Raw genomic sequence first — 22,540 nt, forward strand, 5'->3', positions numbered from 1 at the left:
CTGCCTGCACTGACCCTGGACTGTATATGGACAGTATCCCTGCCTGCTGCCTGTACTGACTATGGACAATATCCCTGCCTGCTGCCTGGACAATTGCGTTTGCTGACCAAGTCCCTGCCTGCTGCCTGGACCAGTGCTATCGTCCTGTGGACAACTGCGCTACTAAAACCACAGGTACATTTTTTGTTTACCCTTTGCTTAGCATAATGTATTTTGGGGTGTAATTCTTGGCATGTGCATGCTGTGTCCCTAGAACACCTGTTGGTGTTCCTTGCATGTTGGGCCTCTGTATGTGGCCAGGCTGAGAAAAAGCACCACACATGTGGTATCGCCATACTCAGGAGGAGTAGCAGAATGTATTTTGGGGTGTCATTTTTGCTATGTACATGCTATGTGTTGGCAATATCTTATAAATGGACAACTTTGCGTAAAAAAAAATTGCGTTTTCATTTTTTCCCACATTTTCCAAAAACTTCTGGAAAACAATGAATTGTTCAAAAGACTCATTATGCCTCATAGATTATACGTTGGGGTGTTAGCTTTCCAAAATGGGGTCACTTTGTGGGCGTTTCCATTGTCCTAGTGCTCCAGGGCCTTCAAAACTGTAATAGGTAGTCAACAAGTTAGATGTGTAATTTATGCTCCTAGAACACCTGATGGTGCTCCCTGCATGTTGGGCCTCTGTATGTGGCCAGGCTGTGAAAAAGTCCCACACATGTTGTATCGCCATACTCATGTATTTTCGGGTGTCATTTGTGGTATACACATGTCATGTGAGAGAAATAACCTATTACAATGGACAATTTGGTGAGGGGGGGAGAATAAAAAAAAAATATTTTGCAAAGAATTGTGGGAAAAAATTACAACATCAAAAACCTCATCATGCATCTTACTAAATACCATGGAATGTCTACTTTCTAAAAAGGGGTAATTTGGGGGGTATTTGTATTTTCCTGGCATGTTCGGGTCGCAAGAAATGAGCTATGCCACCGGTACAACAGGTGCGATATTTTTTTATGATTTGCACCATAGCTTGTAGACTAACTTTCCCAAAGAGCAAATATCCACTAATTTGGGTTATTTTTACCAAAGATATGTAGCCGTATAAAATTGTGGCCAAAATTTATGAAGAAAAATGTATAATTTGCTCAATTTTATTGCATAAACTAAGAAAAATTTGTTTTTTTTCCTAAATTTTCCGTCTTTTTTTCATTTATAGCGCAAAAAATAAAAAAAAGTCCAGAGGTGATCAAATACCACCAAAAGAAAGCCGTTTGTATGAAAAAAAGGACAAAAGATTCATTTGGTTACAATGCTGTATGACTGAGTAATTGACATTCAAAGTGTGAGAGCGCTGTAAGCTGAAAATTGGTCCGGGCACGAAGGGGGTATAAGTGCCCAGTAAGCAAGTGGTTAAATTTAATGAAATGAGCAACTCTAAACTTGGTATAATTTATACACTAAATTTAAAAAAGTTTAAAGTGCGTTTGCACTCAAATTTGACCAACATCGCATTGTTATTCCTGCTGAGCTCTTCATATTTTTATTGGAGTGTGGTACAGTGGAACCTCGGATTGCGAGTAACGGAATAAAAGTGGGACAGCGTGAAAATAAAAAGAAAATGTAATACTCCTCCATTCCTCTGTGATTGCGCGCAGAGGCAAACGCGTGCGGTATTGCCGTGCTAGAGCGAGAGCAATAATTCTACCGTGTTTCCCCGAAAATAAGCCCGGGTCTTATATTAATTATGCCAACAAAAGACACAGTAGGGCTTATTTTCGGATTAGGTCTTACCATGCAATGTGCCGTCTTCTCTCCCTCCCTGCCTGTCAGGAATCCCCAGTGTGAACTGAGTTAAAATGCTTGTACAATCCTATAATCCACTCTATTACAGTATTATATAATGTACAATGTGTGCGTTTCTGTAATACAATTGTGCCAAATACATTTGTTATAGCGCCGCTCTGCATTTTTGTTACCCGCCGGAGCTCTCTTCCCCGCAATTATATTACAGAAACACACACATTGTACATTATAAACTAGGATTTTACAAGCATTTTTAACTAGGGCTTATTTTCAGGGTAGGGTTTATATTGCTGCCCTCTTGGAAAATAACGCTAGGTCTTATTTTCAGGGTAGGTCTTATTTTTGGGGAAACAGGGTAGCACTAGACCTCCTCCAACTCCAAACAGGTAACCTGTAAAGGTGTTTAAAGCATCGCCTATGGAGATTTTTAGGTACCGTAGTCTGTCGCCATTCCACGAGCGTGCAAAATTTTAAAGCATGGCATGTTTGATATCGATTTACTCTGCGTAATATCTTTCACATTATACAAAATAATTGGGCTATTGCCGTTTTCTTTTCTTTTTTTATTAAAAGCGGAGTGTCACTGTTTTGTGCGTTTATTAAAAATCAGCACCTACAAAAAGTGTGATTGCTGACTTAATAAACTGACACTTGCCTGTCCAGCGATGTGGCCGCCCGAATCCTCTCCCCTCCTCTCTGCAGCGCCATCATTACTACTGTGTGCACCCAGCTGCGATGGCTTGCAGCTTCAGCCGGGCGTGCACAGCGCATGCGCTCTCCTAGTGGCCAGGCAATCTTTTGGGACCTGCAACGTGTCCCAGAAGATTGCAGAGAAGGAGGGACCACCTAGGGGGAGAGGAGTGGTCGTCTAATCGACCAAGCGACTGAAGGAGGAAGTGGGACAGGCAGTTAAAACCAGGAACCCACCCCCCCAAAAAAAAAAAAAAAATTACATGCCAGATGTGGCAAAAAGTGGAAGTTTCACTTTTGGGTGGAACGTCGCTTTAAAGTGCATTTTTTTCCCAAAACTGCGGCACAAATGCCGCATGACAAAGGATTACGATTGCTAAAAAAAAAAAATGTATAAAGTTTGGGGTTACAAATAATTTTGTAGCAAAAAAATACTGATTTAAAGTCGTAAACAAGGTGCCAGAAAAAGGCTGGTTGGCAAATGGTTCAGGATGATTTTACATTTCCAAGCACAAGTAGTGCATGCTGTCATTTGTCACAGGATCCTTTCCATTGCAAGCAAATCTTTACACAACAAGAAAAAAAAATATATATAAAAAATTACTCAGCTTTAATGGAATGTGCCAAATAAACTTCCATACATACCATTATGCATATACATTTAAACATTTCAATCTTGTATTCAATAAAAAATAAATACAAACTTGTTACAGCTCTCTGCTGTAAATTAGATGAAAGTAGGTTAACACCTTCCATTAAAATATCAAAGATGCTACAGAAACACCAGCAGGGGTCGCTCCCACATCACTTTGTTCTGCAAAATCTCTGTGTTTTTAATCATACAAGGATACCAGTCTAGCCAAACAAACCGGTTGTCCATAATAGCTTGCTGGGAAATCCTAAGGAAACTGCATTTAGATAATGTGTCTTAACCTGCCTGACTGCCGATATATAAAATACAGACACCTTCACGTTTGAAAAATTCTTCCATAGATTATATAAACATACACAAATAGATTCTGTCATTCTAATACAATGATTGCAATAAAAGTAAAAGCTGCTACACTGGAAAGGGTCTTTAGTAATGGAGGAGGTGGGAAGGTTTTTAGCCAGGAGGTGTGCACCTCCTCCCCCCTTCCCTCAAGGAATCACAATGTGCACAGTGCCCTCAGAGGCTGGGGGACCGACTGCCTGACCCTACAGCATAGTTGCCATTGCCAAGTGAACAGCTGTCAATTATACCCCTAAATCTCAGGAGACATTTAGCTTTGAGGTTTTTCTTCCGGGTCTCCCAGTGGTTGAAGCTAAATCTTTCAAGTCTTTGTGTGTTCACCTGCATGCCCTAGAGCAATGGTTCTCAACCCTGTCCTCAGGTACCACAACAGGCCACGTTTCAGATATTCCTCCCAATATAAAAAAAGCTGTCCAAAATACCAAGCCATTGACTCCGATTTAATGCCCCTGGGCAAGATAAAAGGAAAACCTGCAAAATGGCCTCTTGGGGGTAATGGAGGACAGGTTTAAAAACCACTTTCCCAGAGAATGTGGAGACTTGCAAGTGAGGTGCTGATGTCACCAGAGGGAGGAGGAAGTGGGAAAAGAGCCCAGCCTCTTCTCATCTGCATGTCCCTGCAAAGGAGGGAGCAGTGACTGGTGGTTAGCAGAGACAAGGGGAGCATTGACAAAGTATGCATAGGAAGAGATAGTGGGTGGCAGTGGGGGGTATATGGCTAGTAGAATGGTGCAGTGTCTGGGGTGTTTGGGTTCAGAGTCAAGGGAACAGTGGTAGGGTGGTCGAGTGATAAATAAATGCAATGTCAAGGAGAGCATGTGCCCCCAATGCTGGGAAAACACAGACCTGAACAGGGTCCACAACAAATCCCCCATGTGAACAAGCTCTTAGATTTACCAGTAACTCGATTTACATTAATTTTCAAGTATAGTATGGGAGATAGGCACCTCCTCCAACAGGAATTGCGCAGATCGCTTTTCAGAGGCATTTGACAGGCGGTAAAGCAGCAATATGTTGCCTCCTTACCACCTGTTTTAAGCCCGCAAATGCAGCATCACTACACCGCAGCTGTGCAATGCACACAGTTGCTGGGTAGTTGCAGTGCAGCCCCATTCACCCTGGTAATACCTCCAGCTGCAGCCACAGCATGTGTACACCCCCAGCTGCTGCCTCTGTAGCTAAAGGGGGAGAGGTTGTGGTGGTAAAAAAACAGCTTTTACCATCCCTCCAACCCGATATGTGAACAAGCACTTGGTTCACATCTGTGTGGCTGCGTGCTGCGGTTAGGGCAGCCCATTCATATTAATGGGCTTCCCTATCCGCAGAAATGCAGGGAAAGTCATCTGCGACATTTTTTTTTTTTAAATTGCGCCACACCAAAAGCACCCTATGTTTTCCAACCATTAAGAATGAATGAATACCAGATATAGTGAATGCAGGGTCCTGGGTTTAGTAACACTTTAACCACTTAAGCCCCGGACCATATTGCTGCCTAAAGACCCAAGGGGTTTTTACAGTTCTGGACTGCGTCGCTTTAACAGACAATTGCGCGGTCGTGCGACGTGGCTCCCAAACAAAATTGGCGTCCTTTTTTCCCCACAAATAGAGCTTTCTTTTGGTGGTATTTGATCACCTCTGCGGTTTTTATTTTTTGCGCTATAAACAAAAATAGAGCGACAATTTTGAAAAAAATGCAATACTTTTTGCTGTAATAAATATCCCCCAAAAACATATATATAAAAAAAAAAAATTTCCTCAGTTTAGGCCGATAGGTATTCTTCTACCTATTTTTGGTAAAAAAAAAAAATCGCAATAATCGTTTATCGGTTGGTTTGCGCAAAATTTATAGCGTTTACAAAATAGGGGATAGTTTTTTTGCATTTTTTTTTTTTTTACTACTAATGGCGGCGATCAGCGATTTTTTTCATGACTGCGACATTATGGCGGACACTTCGGACAATTTTGACACATTTTTGGGACAATTGTCATTTTCACAGCAAAAAATGCATTTAAATTGCATTGTTTATTGTGAAAATGACAGTTGCAGTTTGGGAGTTAACCACAGGGGGCGCTGTAGGAGTTAGGGTTTACTTTGTGTGTTTTTACTAGTGTAGGGGGGTGTGGCTGTAGGAATGACGTCATCGATCGTGTCTTCCCTATAAAGGGAATGACGCGATCGATGCGCCGACACAGTGAAGCACGGGAAAGCCGTGTTTACACACGGCTCTCCCCGTTCTTCAGCTCCGGAGAGGGATCGCGACGGAGCGGCTATAAACAAATAGCCGCGCCGTCTCCCCGGATTGCTCCCCGAGCGGACCCGACCTCCGCATGTACCGGGGGGGGGGGGTCCCGATCGGACCCCCCACCCACGTCTAGCAGAGGACGTACAGGTACGTGATTGTGCCTGTCCGTGCCATTCTGCCGACGTAAATGTACATGAGGAGGTCGGAAAGTGGTTAAACAGGGTCCCTGAACACTGGAGTGTCCACTACAGAGAGAGTAAAGTCTTAAGACAGGAAATCACTGGGTCCACAAAAAGGGACAACCCACTTCTTTTGCTAGGCAAAATGCTTGGGAGTGGAGGAGAAGGGAAAAAAAAAAAAAAGGACAGGTTGCAACACCGAGTATACAGGTAATGTGGCAGGCGGAGGCATCTGTTGGGATCCCAGGCTAGTGACTTTTGACAAGACTGCCACAGATTGCTCCAGGACATGCACTGTATCAATAGGACCCAAATGACAGTCATGTTTTGGAGGTATGCTCTCAGAACCAGACAAAGCAATATCCTCACTAGAATGTGCAGAAGCAGCTACAGTTAGATCAGAAACACTCTGGAGAGGATGAGGTGCTTCGCCTGTGGTCCTTGCAGTTGAAAGCATCCAAAAAAGCTTGCCAGTGAGAAAGTTCCACATGCGCAAAACCACCAGAACAGGAAACGATAATACCAAGTGGGACAAATCACTGGAGGGATCCTGACCATGTCCCAAAAGGATTTCAGAAAGGCAGAGCAGAAGAAAGCGAGACAGTCCACACGTGTTCCCCAAGATGGCACTTGCATATGCAAACAAACCAAGAGGGTGCAGTGAAGACTGCCCCAGGCAGTGCACTCTTACCCAATACAGGAGAAAAACTGGTGCCAACTTAAAAATGGCAGCAGCGCTGCTCACTCCTGTCTTCTCCCTCCCAGCGAGCATACCCTCTACGAGGCCTTCAGAAACAGAATTCCAGATGGATGGACGATAGCCCTGAACACAGCAGCTAAGTCAACAATGCAACATATGCTTAGTTGAGTACCTAATGCACAGTCCAGTGCACCAATGCAACATTGCAGGCCAGGCCAGCCCTGCTTCTTATTCTGGTGAAGGTCCAGAAAAACCCCACCAGGGATCCAAGTAGTGCTCGATCCAGAAGTTACTACAATCAGCCTCAGCGGCTCTGCAGCAACTGAATATTGCTGTTCTCTCAGTTCTCCCAAGGACAATAGCAAAAAAAAAAAAAAAAACACAACAACTATACACACATATATACATACACAGGAGAACACAAAAACTGCTCGATTTCAAGAAGTCTATATTTGAGGGACAAACCGTTAAATGGCCAAAGTTAAGTGGAAATGCTAACCAACTGATTGAATGAGCTGCTGTGGGAAATGACCACCATTTTCAGCAAGATGTGGCACCACCAAACTGGCATATCTGTCTACAAATGTCTCAACCAGCACTTGCCAAACAGATGGATTGGCCGCGCTAGACAAAAAGACCAGGTGTTCTGCATGTGTGCCCAAAGATCACCAGACCTTACCGTTTGTTTTCCCTTTGAGGGTACGTGAAGGACAGAGTATGTAACTCCACTACCCGCAACCGTGGATGATCTGCAGGAATGCATCACTGAAGCTCTACTATCACGCCAGATTTGTGCAGAGTCTCCAGTCCAAGCTAGATTATCGCACAGTTGTTTGAGAAGGAACGGGTGGGGTGCACATTGAGCATGTGTGAGATACCGACACCACATGAAAATTTAGGAATTGATTCAACTGTTGGAAATCAAGGAGTGTTTTGTTCACATACATCAGGCATGATTAAAGTCTGGACCGCAGGCCAATCGTGGCCCGCTTTTGAACGGCCCGCCGGGTTTAGACATGTATATCTTTTGTGGCCCCGACGATCTCCCAGTGCCGGGGCCACAAAAGATGTATCTGTCTTGGAACGGGACAGGAAGGAGGCGGGACAAGCGCTGCCGCCGTACACACACACACACACACAGAGGAGTATTTCCCATTTACTGACGGCCTCTGTAATAGGAAGTCCAACGCCCCCATTGAACAACTTTTCTGTCCATCAAAGGAGGCGGGACTTTCTATTAAAGCGGCCGCTGTGTAAAAAGGAAATTCTCCTGTAATAAATTTTTGGAGCTCGCGAGTGCATTCCTGGCAAATATGGTGCTGCATTCCTGGCAAATATGGTGCTGCATTCCTGGCAATGGGGAGTGAATTCTGGTGAGGCTACATTCATGGCAATGATGGGTTTGCAGATAGGCACTGACCCTTATATTTGCTTCACAGTTTATCAAAATGTTTTATTTTTTTCCCTGAAACTTCGCTCTTAAAGTGAAGGCGTGTGTTATACGCCAATAAATACGGTATATCCAAACAACACGCCCGAGCTTATCTCTTCACCACACAGCCACAAAGGCAAGAGAATTCTAGTTGGGCAGTGTATTAGTGCTCGGAGGAACACACTTAGGTGGAATTTTAAATTGTTTTAAAGAATGTCAGGCAAATTGGTCGGCCCTCACGCATGTTCACTTCATCAAATCTGGCCCTCTTTGAAAAAAAGTTTGGACACCCCTAACATACATTATATTATATATGACACACATACCGTGGTACCTTGGATTACGAGCATAATTCGTTCCAGGAGAATGCATATAATCCAAAGCACTTGTATATCAAAGTAAGTTTCCCCAAGTCAATGAAAACTCAGATAATTCGTTCCATAGTGACTTCTATTGTATGCAGTACCGAATGTGGCTGGAGACACTCAGAAACCACTCAGCCATTTGGATGCACTCGGAGAGGCTCTGGAACGGAGTGTTTCCGAGTGTCACCGGCGCCCCCGCACCTCTGGCCAAATGCAGTACTGCACACCGCAGAGGCTTGAATCCTGCTCGTTTTGTTTACAAACCTAGTAAGGATTTAAAACAAAAAAATAGCTCGTATTGCAAAACGCTCGTTGACTCGTTGACTGCATTACTACTATATTATAGAACCCACACACACTTGCTGGGAATGTGAGGGATGTTACTGGGCTGTCCTTACAGTTCTTGTTTGTCAGCGTTTCATCTCCTGAAGGCAGCTGCATTCATAACCCCCAAGAATACTTATCCTGCGTAATGCACAATTACATTTTCAACAATTTTTTGTTTAAGCCACAAAACTTCTAGCCGTTTTCTCTGGATACACTTACTTGCCAGTGCATGTCCTCCATTCTCTTCCCCGTTTGCTGCATTTTCACCATTCTTTGCAGGTGGCTGCTGGTTGTTTGCTGTTGCTGCGGCTGCAGCTGCAGCAGCAGCGGCGGCGGCAGCAGCAGCAGCAGCTGCCTGCTGCTGTGCAAGCTTATCCCTGTATGCCTGCTGTCTTGTCTGTACCACATCAGGCATAACTGCATCAATCAGAGAGAGTGATTCAATCGGCCTCCCATCAAAAAGTGTGCCATCCTGTGGAAATAAAAGAAGCTTTGGGATTAAATATCTCCAAAAGGCCAATTGTCTAGACATCAAAATATCTTCTAAAAACAAGCCATATTGAAAAATAAATTATATAAAATGGTGATGACACACTACTATTTTTAGTTTTCTGCTGCAATAAAAAGGACCATAGAGTTTAAAACTGAACTTGACAAAACCCTCCCTTACAGTAGGGTTGCACCGGCACAGCAAGGGTTAGCTGCTTTTTTAATTCTAGGGAATGTGAAAAGCATTTTTACTTAAAGCGGTGGTTCACCCTCTTTTACAACTTACTATCAATTCAACTGCTCTGCAAAAACAATGCCCATACGTTTTTTTTTTTGCGTGCTCCTTACCCGTTTGCAGGTCGATGTTTCCATCTGTCAATCAATATCTCCCGCGGGGAATGGGCGTGTACGTCCATTCTCCCCCGTCCTGTCAATCGAATTCAGGAACTCCTCCGTCCACGCGCTGTGCTGTAATCGCGCGACATCTCGTCTGCACAACGGGGCGTGAACTTCTTGCGCCGGCCGTTGTTATGGCAACCATGTAGTGTTGACGGCGACGCTCGCCGTCAACACTGCACATGCGCGGGATCGAGCGGTGAATGCTGGGAGGCCAGCATTCGCCCGATCCCGGAAGAAGACCTGTCGGCTTCAATATGCCCACAGCTAAGATGGAAACATCCATCGGAGCAAAATCTAATATATAATTTAATGAAATACAGCGCATCGGATTGGCTGAACGTGTGGGACACCCTGTCAGTGCGCGAGTACAGGTAAGAGCCGCAGATTAGAGCAAAAAAAAAAAAAAAACGATATCCCGCGGAACCCCCGCTTTAACCAATCTCCTCTGCTTACTCAGGAAACAGTGCTCCCCTCTGTGCTGGCAGTGAACCGTCCCTTGGCATCCTCAAGTCCAATACAGGGCTATTGGATCTGCGTTGATCTTGACGACGTCCATGGACCTTAAAACTTGGTATTTCTAATCATTTTTACGTGTATCCACATGATTGATTAGCATGACCCTTTATATAGTTTTAGGTTGGTTCAATGAGTATATGTCTCACAAGAGGTTTTGCTGCTTACACTTTTCAATTTAGAACATTTGTTAGCGTGTTTTTTTTGTTCACGTTTTCTACTACTATATAACTCAAACATGCTTATTTTTTTTGGAGATTTCAGGATACGGATTTTTTTTTTTTGCAATTTGTGTCTATGGATGCAGTCCTAGTTCTTGGCTGCAAAAACAGCACACATTAAGGATTTATTCACACTGCTGCTCTGTAATGTAGCCTATTCATTTGGACTACTTGACGCACCAAGTTTGGATGAGCCCTTTACAGCAATAAATCATGATAACATTTATAAACTCTAGCTGTACACACATAAAACAAAAACATAACTAGTAAGGCATAATGAAATCAAACTGACAGCTGGAAAAACTTACCTCATTAATGCTAACTTCTGCTTCAACATACTGCAATCCTTTCTGAATAATGGAAATTAAAGCAGCAGGTGGCACCAGGGCACCATTGATATTAGACTGGCTGATATGGCTCTCTATACCAAAAGTAAATGCTGAATGGGAAAATCCTAAAAACAAAGAAGGGAAAATATTTAGACAAAACGAAGGCAGACAGGAATCATCACATAAAAGTTCACCACATAAGCAAGGCTTCAGATCTAGCCAAGCACTACAGCAGCAGCTGCAGATAAGCAATGGGTAATTTTACATTTACTTACATTTCTGCAATTTCAGATCGGTTCAGCTTTTATTTAGCAAGATTTACACATCAAATAAAAAGTTGCTGCCATTTTTCTCCATTAAATTACTGATTTAACCAGTACACATCATTGCATAGTAAACAGCTAAACAAAAAAATGGCAACCACCTCAATTTAGAACTAACTTTTTTTTAGCAAGGTGCCCGCAGAAGTGCTTTGCGCAAAGTAAACAAAACAATGTGTACTTACCAAGCACACTTACCAGCTATCCAGAAAAAATAAAAATAAATTACACCAACAACTACCATTAAACCATTTTTTTTTTGGACACAATTGGAAAATATACTGTAGGTGGAAGCCTCACTGCTTCATCAAGGCCCTCTGGTTAGTGTGGCCTAACTCTAGTCTATGAAAAAGTCTCCAGCTATGAAAAAAAATGGAGGTCAGGTGTGCTTAGAGGAAGCCCATTCCTCATACTTACCTACCAGACCAATTCTGACATTTCTTACATACACGTTTAAGTCAGCTTTTTTTTGCTAGAAAATTACTTTGAACCCTCCAACATTATATTTCTGAAATCAAAAGGATCCGGAGAATAAAATGTTGACTGTCACAATTTAGGTCAGAAGATATTTTCTCGGCTATTTGAAAAAAGCAAAAAGAGAAAAGGAACACAAAAAAAAGTGCAGACTGTTCATTTAATAAACAAAAGTATATGCAAGAACAGCTCACATTTGGTAAGATAATAACAGATCAAAGTCCATCTCTGATGGAATGGGAATGACCACCCATGCCAAGGACACCTATATACTGTTGCTCGTCTGGATCTAGAACAGTGGTTCTCAATCTGGGGGTCAAATGATGATTTGCCAGGGGTCACCAAATCCTGGGCTGTTCCTGAAGCCTGCACTGTTCTCCCAGGAAGGGAGATAAGAGGGGGAGGAACAAAGAAAGAGGGAGAGAAAGGAAAAAAAGAGAAAGCAAGAAAGACAGTTATGGGGAAGGAATGGGGAAAAAAAACAAGGAATTAGGATAGAGAGATGAAAGGGAAAGAAAGGAGAACAAAGAGAAAGAGTGGTATGCCCAAAAATGTACTATAAGGGGTTTTAATACTGTACGAGTGGAAGGCACTCAGGAAGAACTTAACTGTACGTGGGTTAGGGGCGAAAAATACTTGTCTTGCCTTGGGTGCTTTCAACCCACGCTATGAAAATAATTTTACTGTTAGGGGTCCCCACAACTTTGGAAATTGTATCAAGGGGTCACGGCACTAGAAGGTTGAGAACCACTGATCTAGAAGCTGGCTATGTATGGAGGAAGGACATTAGAGAAAGCACTGGAGCATGGCATCGAGCGAGATGTCACCAGTGGGTGTTGTAACACATTTCTGAGCTTGACCTGTCAGGTGCACTCCATTGCCAAGCAGTGTGTATAGGGCGAATAGTGCCTTTATATACATAGCGCTATCTACTGGTAACACATTATATGAAAATCGCACAGCTATCAACAAAACAATGAAAGTAACCGTTTGTGCAATACCAAATTTGAATAATATAGCCGACATAAAAAGTTATCAAATTCAGTCTTGTAAATCGATACATATAGATGGTTCGGCCTACATACAAGAGTTAACATGTCCTTGCAAACTCCTATATGTAGGCCAAACGATTTGCCCCATTAGAAAGCGGTCTAGTGAACAGAAATGGACGCAAGAAATGGACCCCTGTCATTGTGCGGAATGCCACCATAAAGGGCCTGAAAGTCTGGGTTCTAGAACAAATGTTTTCCAAGAGCAGAGCAAATTCTCAAGCTCTGTCAAAGGGAGACATATTGGATTGATGCCCTAGACCAGGGGTGTCAAACTGGCGGCCCTCCAGCTGTTGCAAAACTACAAGTCCCATGAGGCATTGCAAGGCTAACAGTTACAAGCATGACTCCCAAAGGCAGAGGCATGATGGGACTTGTAGTTTCGGAACAGCTGGAGTGCCGCCAGTTTGACACCCCTGCCCTAGACTCAGACACTTTCCCCATGCAGATTGCTAGTATTATTTAACTCCATAATAATCACGTCTTCACCCCCCCCCCCCCCATCTTTTTTCCATGGTCACCTTTTTGATTGGTGGGGTCGCACTTGCGGTTGGCTTAGTGTGTGGTCCTTTCTACTCAAAGTACACATAAAACCGTGACAAGTGTCATCTATATATTGATTTGGGTTTTTCTTTAATGAGGTCTTCTCTGGTGGTCCCATGTATATCATGCCAAGCCAGGCTTGCGGTTGACACTGGATTTAATGTGGCTGAAGAAATTACCCATTTTTTTGCAGCCTAAATATATCTATATGATGTATGTAACTCAGTGCAATACAATCAGTGCAACCACTATTGTAATAACAAAAACGTGCAACCAAAGAATAATGGATTGAACAAAAATAAGTGTCGGAACCGCCTTCTTCCCTTCCCAGCAGTGTGCCATGTAGAGAGGTATTATGTGCGCCAAGAGGAGGGCCAGAAGGGTACATCTTCGTGTCCCCATCAGTGTTGCGATGACTACCGAGAGGCGACAGCAACATCCGCTCCGGTTTCAAGAATACAGAGGCATCACATCTCTTCTGGTATTGGAAAGGACGGAAGATGCTTCACGCCACTTCCGGTACCAGTAATGGTGGAAATAGCGACACAATGAGAAAAGGGAAGGAGACGGTTCTGAGGCCATTGATGTGTTTAAATGGAGGACAGCAATGCCCTTATGATAAGGGCACTATGGGAATACGTGGATTTGCCACCGAGGTAGCGGATTAGCAAATAAAAGGGCGAATACAAGGTTGGTTCCCCGCCTACCGAGGAAGCCCAATAGGAGGGCGTAACGTGCATAGGTAGGAGGACCCGAGCCCATGACATCATTCCAATGCGATTTGAACTTCAGCAGTGAGCCGAGGATGTGCTTTGCTTGACTGTATTTCTTGTCCGTTAGCGAGTTTTATCCCTCGTTTAACCACTTGACATCCGGGCCTATTTTGGCACTTTTCTCCTTTATGTAAAAATCACAATTATTCCCTAGAAAATTAATCAGAACCCCCAAACATTATATATTTTTTTTTAGCAGACACCCTGGGGAATAAAATGGCGGACATTAAAACTTTTTTTCTCGCACGGTATTTGCGCAATAATTGTTTAAATGCCTTTTTTTGGGGGGAAAAACGGTTTCATGGATTACAAATTACAAAACAGTAAAGTGAGCCCAATTTTTTTGTATAATGTGAAAGATGATGTTACGCCAAGTAAATAGATACCTAACATGTCACACTTTAATATAGCACGCACTCATGGAATGGTGCCAAACTTCAGTACTTAAAAATCTCCATAGGCGACGCTTTAATTTTTTACAGGTTACTATTTTTGAGTTACAGAGGAGGTCTAGTGCGAGTATTGTTGCACACGCTCTAACGCACGCAACGATAACTCACATGTGGGGTTTGAAGGGCGTTTACATATGTGGGCGGGACTTGAATGCAAGTTCACTTCTAAGTGCGAGCTAGCGGGGACAGGGGCGTTTTAAAAAAAATATTTTTTTCATTTTATTTTACTTAATTTTTTAATTTTAACACTTTATTTTACATATTTTTTTTTGATCACTTTTATTACCCATTACAAGGAATGCAAACATCCCTTGTAATAGGAGAATCACTGTGACAGGTCTTCTTTATGGAGAGATGTGAAGTCAATAAGACCCCACATCTCTCCTCCAGGCTTACAAGCATTAGATCGGTGAAAAAAAATTCACCGATCTAATGCCGACAGCCGCGATTGCGGCTTTGTTTACTTCCGTGTACCGGGCGTGACGTCATAACTTCGCGCCCGGACCTCCGACGGTCATAGAGATGACTGGTGACCATCACCAGTCATCTCTATGCTTTCCCAACGAACGCCGGCCGATTCGCTCTACGGGCCCCCGATGGCACGGGAGAGCCCGGAGAAGCACCGGATGGCGGGAGGGGGGTGGAGATGTCCCCTCCCGCCGCCTATAAGAACGATCAAGCGGTGGAACCGCCGATATGATCGTTCTTATGTTGCACAGAATCGCTGGCTGAAGACAGTGATATCTGAATGATGCCTGTAGCTGCAGGCATCATTCAGATATCACCGCACAAAGCCATGGACGTCCTCGGATCAAAAAGTGGTTAAAGACAATAAAAGGTTATACAGAGAGCACTAGGTTTCTCCCCCTTTTTGTGATACTCTTTGTGGCTGATGAGTAAAAGTTCACTTGAACCACACAACTGGATCCAGGAGAAGGAGGAGAAATACAGAGACATCCAGAGGAGCAGTAGATAAGGCATATGAGACTCTGTAGTGGGGTCTGAAACATAAGGCGAGCGGGTACTTCGTATAGAGGTGGAGGTTTACTGAACACAGCCTTTGAAGATTTTAAAGTCATGCGTGTTTAGTACAAAATGGTGCAAAGGACACTTATTAGCACATATAGTCAAATGACTAAACAAGAGACATATTTTTATGTGCATTTTGAGTTTTATATGGTTTATACCAGTGCAGCGCAATTCATACATATGTTCAATTTATATGATAGATGTATAGCACCTTATACACTCATAAAAAGATTGCACACTCTCCATCTTAACTTTACCACAGCTTTATTAACAATCATGTATATCTAGTGTGACTGGTATTTTTATTTTATTTTTTCCCAACATCTAATGATCTTCCTATTAGAATTAATCTTCCAATTTATTCTCTCTCTTTCTCTCACACACAAACACACACCAGTAAAGCGAGCACACCCCTAAATGAGGATGTACAAATTGGGCCCAAATTGTCAATATTTTGTGTGGCCACCATTTTTTTCCGTAACTGCCTCAACCCTCTTGGGCATGGAGTTCACCATAAGGTTTAGGTCTGGAGACATGCTCGGCCAGTCCATCACCTTTACCCTCAGATTCTTTAGCAAGGCAGTGGTCATCTTGGGAGGTGTGTTTGAGGTCATTCTGTTGAAATACTGCCCTGCGGCCCAGTCTCCAAAGAGAGGGGGGAGGTGGATCATGCTGTGCTTCAGTGTGTCACAGTACATGTTGACATTCATGGTTCCCTCAATGAACTGTAGCTCCCCAGTGACGGCAGCACTCGTGCAGCCCCAGACCATGGCACTCCCACCACCATGCTTGACTGTAGGCAAGACACACTTGTCTTTGTACTTCTAACCTGGTTGCCGTCACACACGCTCGACACCATCTTAACCAAAATAACCATCTTGGTCTCATCAGACCAAAAATATCCTTAGTCTGCTTGTCTTCAGCAATAAAAGTGTGCATAAAAATGGGAGAAGGGATACAGATAGCTTACGCTTGATGTAGAATCCCTGTATATGTCCATCCAGCATGAGTTCGGGCTAAGAGCTATTGAGTACTACCTGGCAGAGGCACATCTGTATAGCCCACAGCAGGCACAGTTCATATATGAGTGTATAGAGTTCACTCTGACTCATAACCATTTTACATGTATGGATTGTTTCTATAGGCAGGTGAGGGGTACAGCAATGGGGGCTAGGTTCGCTCCCAGCTATGCCAATCTATTCATGGGGTATTGGGAGCTCAAATACATCTGGCCCAATAACCTTTTTGGGAGCAACCTAGTCCTCTACTCACGGTATATAGATGATGTCCTCGTGATCTGGAATGGCACGGACAATGAACTAGATGGATTTCTGGCACATTGTACCCATTTGGTATCTCATTCACGCATGTGGTGGACGAAAAGTCCCTAGTATTTCAAGATCTAGAACTGAGGGCCGATGACAATGGTAGCATTCATTAGAGAACCCACTTTAAACCTATTGCAGGCAATTCTTATCTGCATGCCCGCAGTCACCATCACCCAAAGTGGATCAAGAATGTCCCATTTGGCCAATTTTGCAGGCTTAGGCACACTTGCACTCTAAAAAAGAACTATGAAGACCAAAGCCTTATTCTATTCTAAGGAATAACATTTAAAGGGTCACTAAAGGAAAAAGTTTTTTTAGCTGAAATGACTGTTTACAGGGCATAGAGACATAATAGTTAACTGATTCCTTTTAAAAATGATTAAAAATAGATAAAAAAACAATCATATAATGTGCCTGCAGTGTAGTTTCGTTTTTGCTGTTTCCTGGTTCTCTGATGTACAGAGAGCCACTAGAGGGCAGTCAGCCAATAGAGAGCAGTGATACTTTGTCTAAAACTCCTCAGCACCAATCCAGTTTTGTTTTACACACAGTAATCACACCTCTTTGATTAGTGACCACCGTGAGAAATCTCCCAGTACTGTGGTTATCAGGAAACAGGCAACCAGGATGTGTCCAGAACAGAGAGGAATTACAGCAACATCAAAGCAAAAACGAACAATGAGGACATGAAACCAGGACTGCAGTAAGGTAAAGGAAGCTATTTAGCTAAAAAAAAAAATTCCTTTAGTGACCCTTTAAGCAAAAGGGGTATGAAGAAGTGCATATAGGAGGAAGCCTTCCAAAAATATTTGCGGTTATAGAGAGAGTGGCGCAGAAAGCAAAAAAACAATAAAGCTCGCCAAAGACGAACCACCACAGGTGAGGTTCTGCACCAGGTTTAATAACAAAGTTCCAACAATACAGAAAATCTACAAGAAAAACTGGAAGATCCTGGAATATGATCCAGTCTTAAAAACATGCCTCGGAGGCCCCATCCGAATTCAGTCTTTAGGAGACCCAAAGATCTGAGGAGCATCATTGCCCTGAGTAGGGTAAAGAGCAGCAAGAACAAAGGGTTGAATAGTTTTTGGACCACCAACTTTGACCAAAAGGGCAGCTACAGATGTAGAGAGGGCAATTGTGGGAACTGTGTACATATGTGTCACAGGAAAAAAAAAAAAAATGATGTGACCGGGGTAGATGGGAGGAACCACAAGATTAAGCAATTTATAAACTGTGGCACCTCATATGTCATCTACGGACTACTCTGCCAGTGTGGTCTTATGTATATTGGTCATACATCTCGACCAATGAGGACTAGGATGAACAAACATAGAAGTAGTATCCTGACTGAGAAAGACAAATGTTCAGTGCCTAGACACTTTGAGGTCCATGATAGTAGCATAGATGGTCTCCAAGTGTTTGGTATAGAAGCCATTTCAAGTAACTTGGATAATGGCTTTTTTTCCCTTCTGTAGGGGGTGTCACTGTACTCAGAATGAGTATATGGACTATGCCCCTTTGTGGTATGGGTAAATTCCCCACTAGCTAGACTCAACTTCTGGGTGGCGCCCTCTATGGCAGCCGATGGCGCTATTTATGCACAGATTCATGCTTTATGACTTACTATTGTCTCACTGCTCATAGAAGCCATTATCATTTTTACATTGGATGGTCTCCTTTAGGTCACGGGTTCGCATTTTACAATATATATTCATATAGAGTATTTTCTGTCACTTTAGTGGGATTCCATAATGTTAGGTACCCCAGGTAGCGCCACTACCCCACCTGTGTTTTATATTCTTTCACGTTGTATTTTCAGCCATTACCAGTAGACAGCGTTATGCACTCAGAAACACGTTGCAACACACCTGGTGACATCATCACGCTTGACACCATACTCCATCCCTCTCTCCTGGCTTTCCTCCATACACATCCAGCTTCCAGATCCAGACAAGTGGCAGTATAGGCATCCTTTGCGCAGCTGACTATTCCCATCCCACCGGAGATTAAATTTGATCTGTTTTTATTTATTGACAGTCTGCACTTAGAGGCAAGTTTGTGTTACTTTTCTATTTACACGCAAGGTAAGCATAGAATAAAGCTAGCTACAGTGATGGTCTCCTAAAATGTACACCGATTAGGAAATGTTTACCACAGGCAACAGGAACCATGGCCAATCTCCTCCTAAAGATAATGGCTGGCCATCACATTGTTGTTCTGGACTTCAAGTCTGTAAACATGCATGTCGCAAGTGAAGCAAAAACTGCTGACATAAGTCAACAACTCTAAAAATTTAAGCCATCAGCAAAGTCTTTTAAGTGGAAACCAATGACAGTTTTGATTTTTCTCTGTACAGGTTTGCCCAAATGCCCCTTTCACACTACAGCGACTTCAAAGTCATGCGATTTTGCTGGGATTTCAGTGAATGTCTGTTTAACTCAAAGTGGGACCAAAAGTAGTACCTGGACTACTTTGAAGATGGCACAACTTGAATATTAGTGGTTGTCATTGGAAATCATGGGGAACGACTTGTCATGCCACTTTGCAGTTCCAAGTAGCAGGACAAGTTGTACAAGTGTGAAAGCGGCCTTAACCTGCAGTCACTCCAGGTACGATTTAAAGCCCGACTTCAACCCCGATTACTTCAGCACTACCTCTGAGATTTGTAATGATTTAATACAACTAGTGCTACTTCAGTAAAGGAGCTGTCCATGTCACATGGAAAAACAGTGATGTTATGAACAAAAGTTTAACTAGCAAAGAGTTCATATTTAAAGTAGTGCTGATAGACACAGGTACTATTTGCAGCACGATTTACATTAGTCTATAGCAGTCCTGAAAAAGTAATACATGAATTACTTCCCATATTGCACCAATTGAAAGCATACCTATTAAAACAAAGCCATAGAAAGACATTAGATGCTACTTCAGGTACGATTTGTAAATCACATGCCGTACTGGTGTGATGGGGGTAACATATTTTACATTAAACATTACTCACCCGATTCCTGCAAGTATCGGTACACCAGAAAGTTAACCTCATCACTGCTTATACTCATCTTTATGCCCACTTAAACCATGAGTTCCAAGCAAACTGCAGTAATCCCCTGAAAAGTGAACAAAAACAATCTTTTCAATACATTTTTCCAATCTGTAAAAATAGTCATGTCATTACACTACTGTGAATTATTGGGCACTGCAGAGAATAAATACATTAACACAGTTTGAAAAAACAAGTTTTTATTCCCAAAAAATAAGGGATCTTCTATCCTATATATGCAACAAGCACAAGATTAGAAAAAATAAATAAAAAAAAAAAAAAAAAAAGTGTCCCACACACCTTGTTTGGGTTCAGATACGCTGTTTAGTTGACATGAAAGTGTGGCCAATATACACAATAAATATTATCCATCTTCAACATAACTATTAAAACTATCTTCAGCATACAAGGAGTCTTGGAAATTATGATTTAGCCCCCACAGAGCCCAGATCTCAACATTGAGTCTGGAAGACAAAAGGATTTGAGTAAGTCTACATCCACAGAATATCTGTGGTTGGTTCTCCAAGATGTTTGGAACAACCTTCCTGCCGTGTTCCTTTAAAAAAAAAATGTTTGAAAAGACGATGTTACGCCAAGTAAATAGACACCAAACATGCCGCGCTTAAAAATTGTTTCCCCCTTCGTGGAATGGCAAACTACAATACTTAATCTACATAGGCAGTATTTCATTTTTTACAGGTTAGCTGTTTAGAGTTAGAGAAGGTCCGGCGCTAGAATTATTGCTTCAACGTTCACGGCCATACCTCACGTGGTGTGCGAACAGTTACATATGTGTGTGTGTGTGTGTGAATTACATATGGGTTTTGATTCTGTGAGCAAGCACAGAGTGACGGGGGCGTTTTTCTTCTCCCCCCCCCCTTTTTTTTACACCGTCCCTTCAATTTAATTATGTCCCCTTCCACCACCTTTGAAAGATTCTCATGAGCCGCTTAGAGCGCTTTGAAGAGAAAGTCAGCCGAAGTGGTTAACATGGGGTGGGAGGCATGTTGTGATGCAATTAGCTACGGCCCACCTTTGTAAGCCACCCCATTTACTTTAACTTATCAGAGACCATGCTCTTTTTAGTTTTAACTCATATTGACCTCAGTGATATAGTTATATCTAAATATCTAGCAAATAAGTATGATTACTTTTTTAGAGGGGTGGTCAACTTACCAGAGAAAATAGACTTTTGCACCCTTTAAATTCTGTTATGGCTGCAAAAAAAAAAAAAAATGAATACGAGTTTATATAAAATTTAATTTATCAGCCCAAGTACCAAGCTTCTTCTATCCTCCAGGATTTTCCATATTTTTTCTTGCAATCTATTGCATGAACTGCCTACCAGGCTTGTAGAATGTGTATGGCATAGACATGCACAATGGGAACATAAAATGAAAGCATTTTCTAGTTATTTGAATGGCGACTTTCTGCCCCAAAGCCATTTCCAAACCGAACTATGATCCCCTCTCTTTGCTGGCTGCGCAACTTGGCATTGCATTCTATGCCATCAGCAACAGCCAATACCCTTAGCCCAGCTCAGTAATAACCACAACGAATCATTTCCAGTGACAGTTTACCAGTCCGGCACACCAGCTTGACAGAATTTTAACCCATTTTTATAGTGCATCTTCAACTTGGATCCCAGCAGGCTTCCTCCTATAAACTGCCCACTTCAAGCCCTTCAACGTTTCTAGAGGATTAGGACCAATACTTTGATTTAGCAATTTAATAATCATAATTATCAATAGAACATTATTCCAATCCAGAGGCAGCAAAGCTGGCCCAAACCATGATCCTGACAGCACAATGTTTCACAAACAGCATAAGGTTCTTATGCTGGAATGCAGTGTTTCCCTTTCAAACAATGATTTTCATTCTAGCTTTAAAAAAAAAAAAAAAAAAAAAAAGTGAGGGAGGGTTACTATGGCGCTGAATTGCCTCCATTTATATATGGTCTGCCCGAGTATGCACTGATAGAGTTGAAATTCTTTAGAGACAGCTGTGTAACCTTGTTTTAGTGTTGTGAACATTAATCTTTTGCTTAGTGGTCATCAAAAAAAAAACACTCCCACAAACCTGTGGTGAGATCACAATTGGATAGCGAAGACCCAGACGTATTCATTAAAAGTTGTTGTTAAGCCACTCTAACCAGTATGCATAATCCCATTATGCAGTGTCTCCCCTCTGTGTAAGATTTATAAAAAAAAAAAAAAAATGCTGTAAATACCTCATGCAAGAGCAGATACCCACAATCACATGACCGGCCGGGTCTCTCCTTTCCTCCTCCGTCAGATGCAGTGGGAAAGACAGAGATTCCCCTGCCGACAGCAGTCGGGGGGAAAATAGGGGAGCAGGAGGAGGAGAGACCAGGTCAGTAATGTGATCGCGGAGATCGACTCTTACATGAGGTATTTACAGCATTTATTTTTATAAATCACACACAGAGGTGAAAACTGCATAAGGAGACAGCGCGGATGGTGCATACACATTAGTTATTTGAGCAGCAGGAGTGCAGGGAGTGGGTACTGTCAAGAGCTGACAGGTGGGGAGGGAGGAAAACGACACAGGGGCAGAGAGGAGACAGAAAGCAGAGCTGCAGATGTAACCTGACCTAACCACGGTGTCAGGGCTCAACAGCCCTGATAAACCGTGGTCAGTTTACAAAAGGAGAGGGCAGAAACTGGCAGGATCAGCCAGGTTATTTTTTTAGGTGCTACAAAGGACAGGCACTGTCATAAAATGCTTTAAAGGAGCAGGATCCATTTTTGGGTTAACAAACGTTTAAGTACCAATTCACACTGGATGTGGTGCAGAAGCTGCA

The 22,540-nt window shown here is 42.6% G+C and overlaps 1 protein-coding gene across 9 annotated transcripts in view; it reads right to left on the reverse strand.

The window, feature by feature from the left end:
* Positions 1 to 22,540, reverse strand: part of TBL1XR1 (TBL1X receptor 1) — a 187,778-nt gene that overhangs the window by 32,499 nt on the left and 132,739 nt on the right. For 6 of the 9 annotated variants that reach the window (XM_040349396.1, XM_040349392.1, XM_040349393.1 and 3 more), the window contains 4 exons: positions 20,893 to 20,933; positions 19,678 to 19,783; positions 10,685 to 10,830; positions 8,974 to 9,226 (listed from right to left, as the gene is read on the reverse strand). In XM_040349396.1, the coding sequence (XP_040205330.1) occupies positions 8,974 to 9,226; positions 10,685 to 10,830; positions 19,678 to 19,735 (457 nt within the window). In that variant the 5' untranslated portion in view covers positions 19,736 to 19,783; positions 20,893 to 20,933. The remainder of the gene's footprint in view (positions 1 to 8,973; positions 9,227 to 10,684; positions 10,831 to 19,677; positions 19,784 to 20,892; positions 20,934 to 22,540) is intronic. The other 3 variants (XM_040349399.1, XM_040349398.1, XM_040349397.1) reach the window with 1 other exon arrangement.

The sequence above is a fragment of the Rana temporaria genome, chromosome 4 (genome assembly GCF_905171775.1).
Source record: "Rana temporaria chromosome 4, aRanTem1.1, whole genome shotgun sequence".
NCBI lineage: Eukaryota > Metazoa > Chordata > Amphibia > Anura > Ranidae > Rana > Rana temporaria.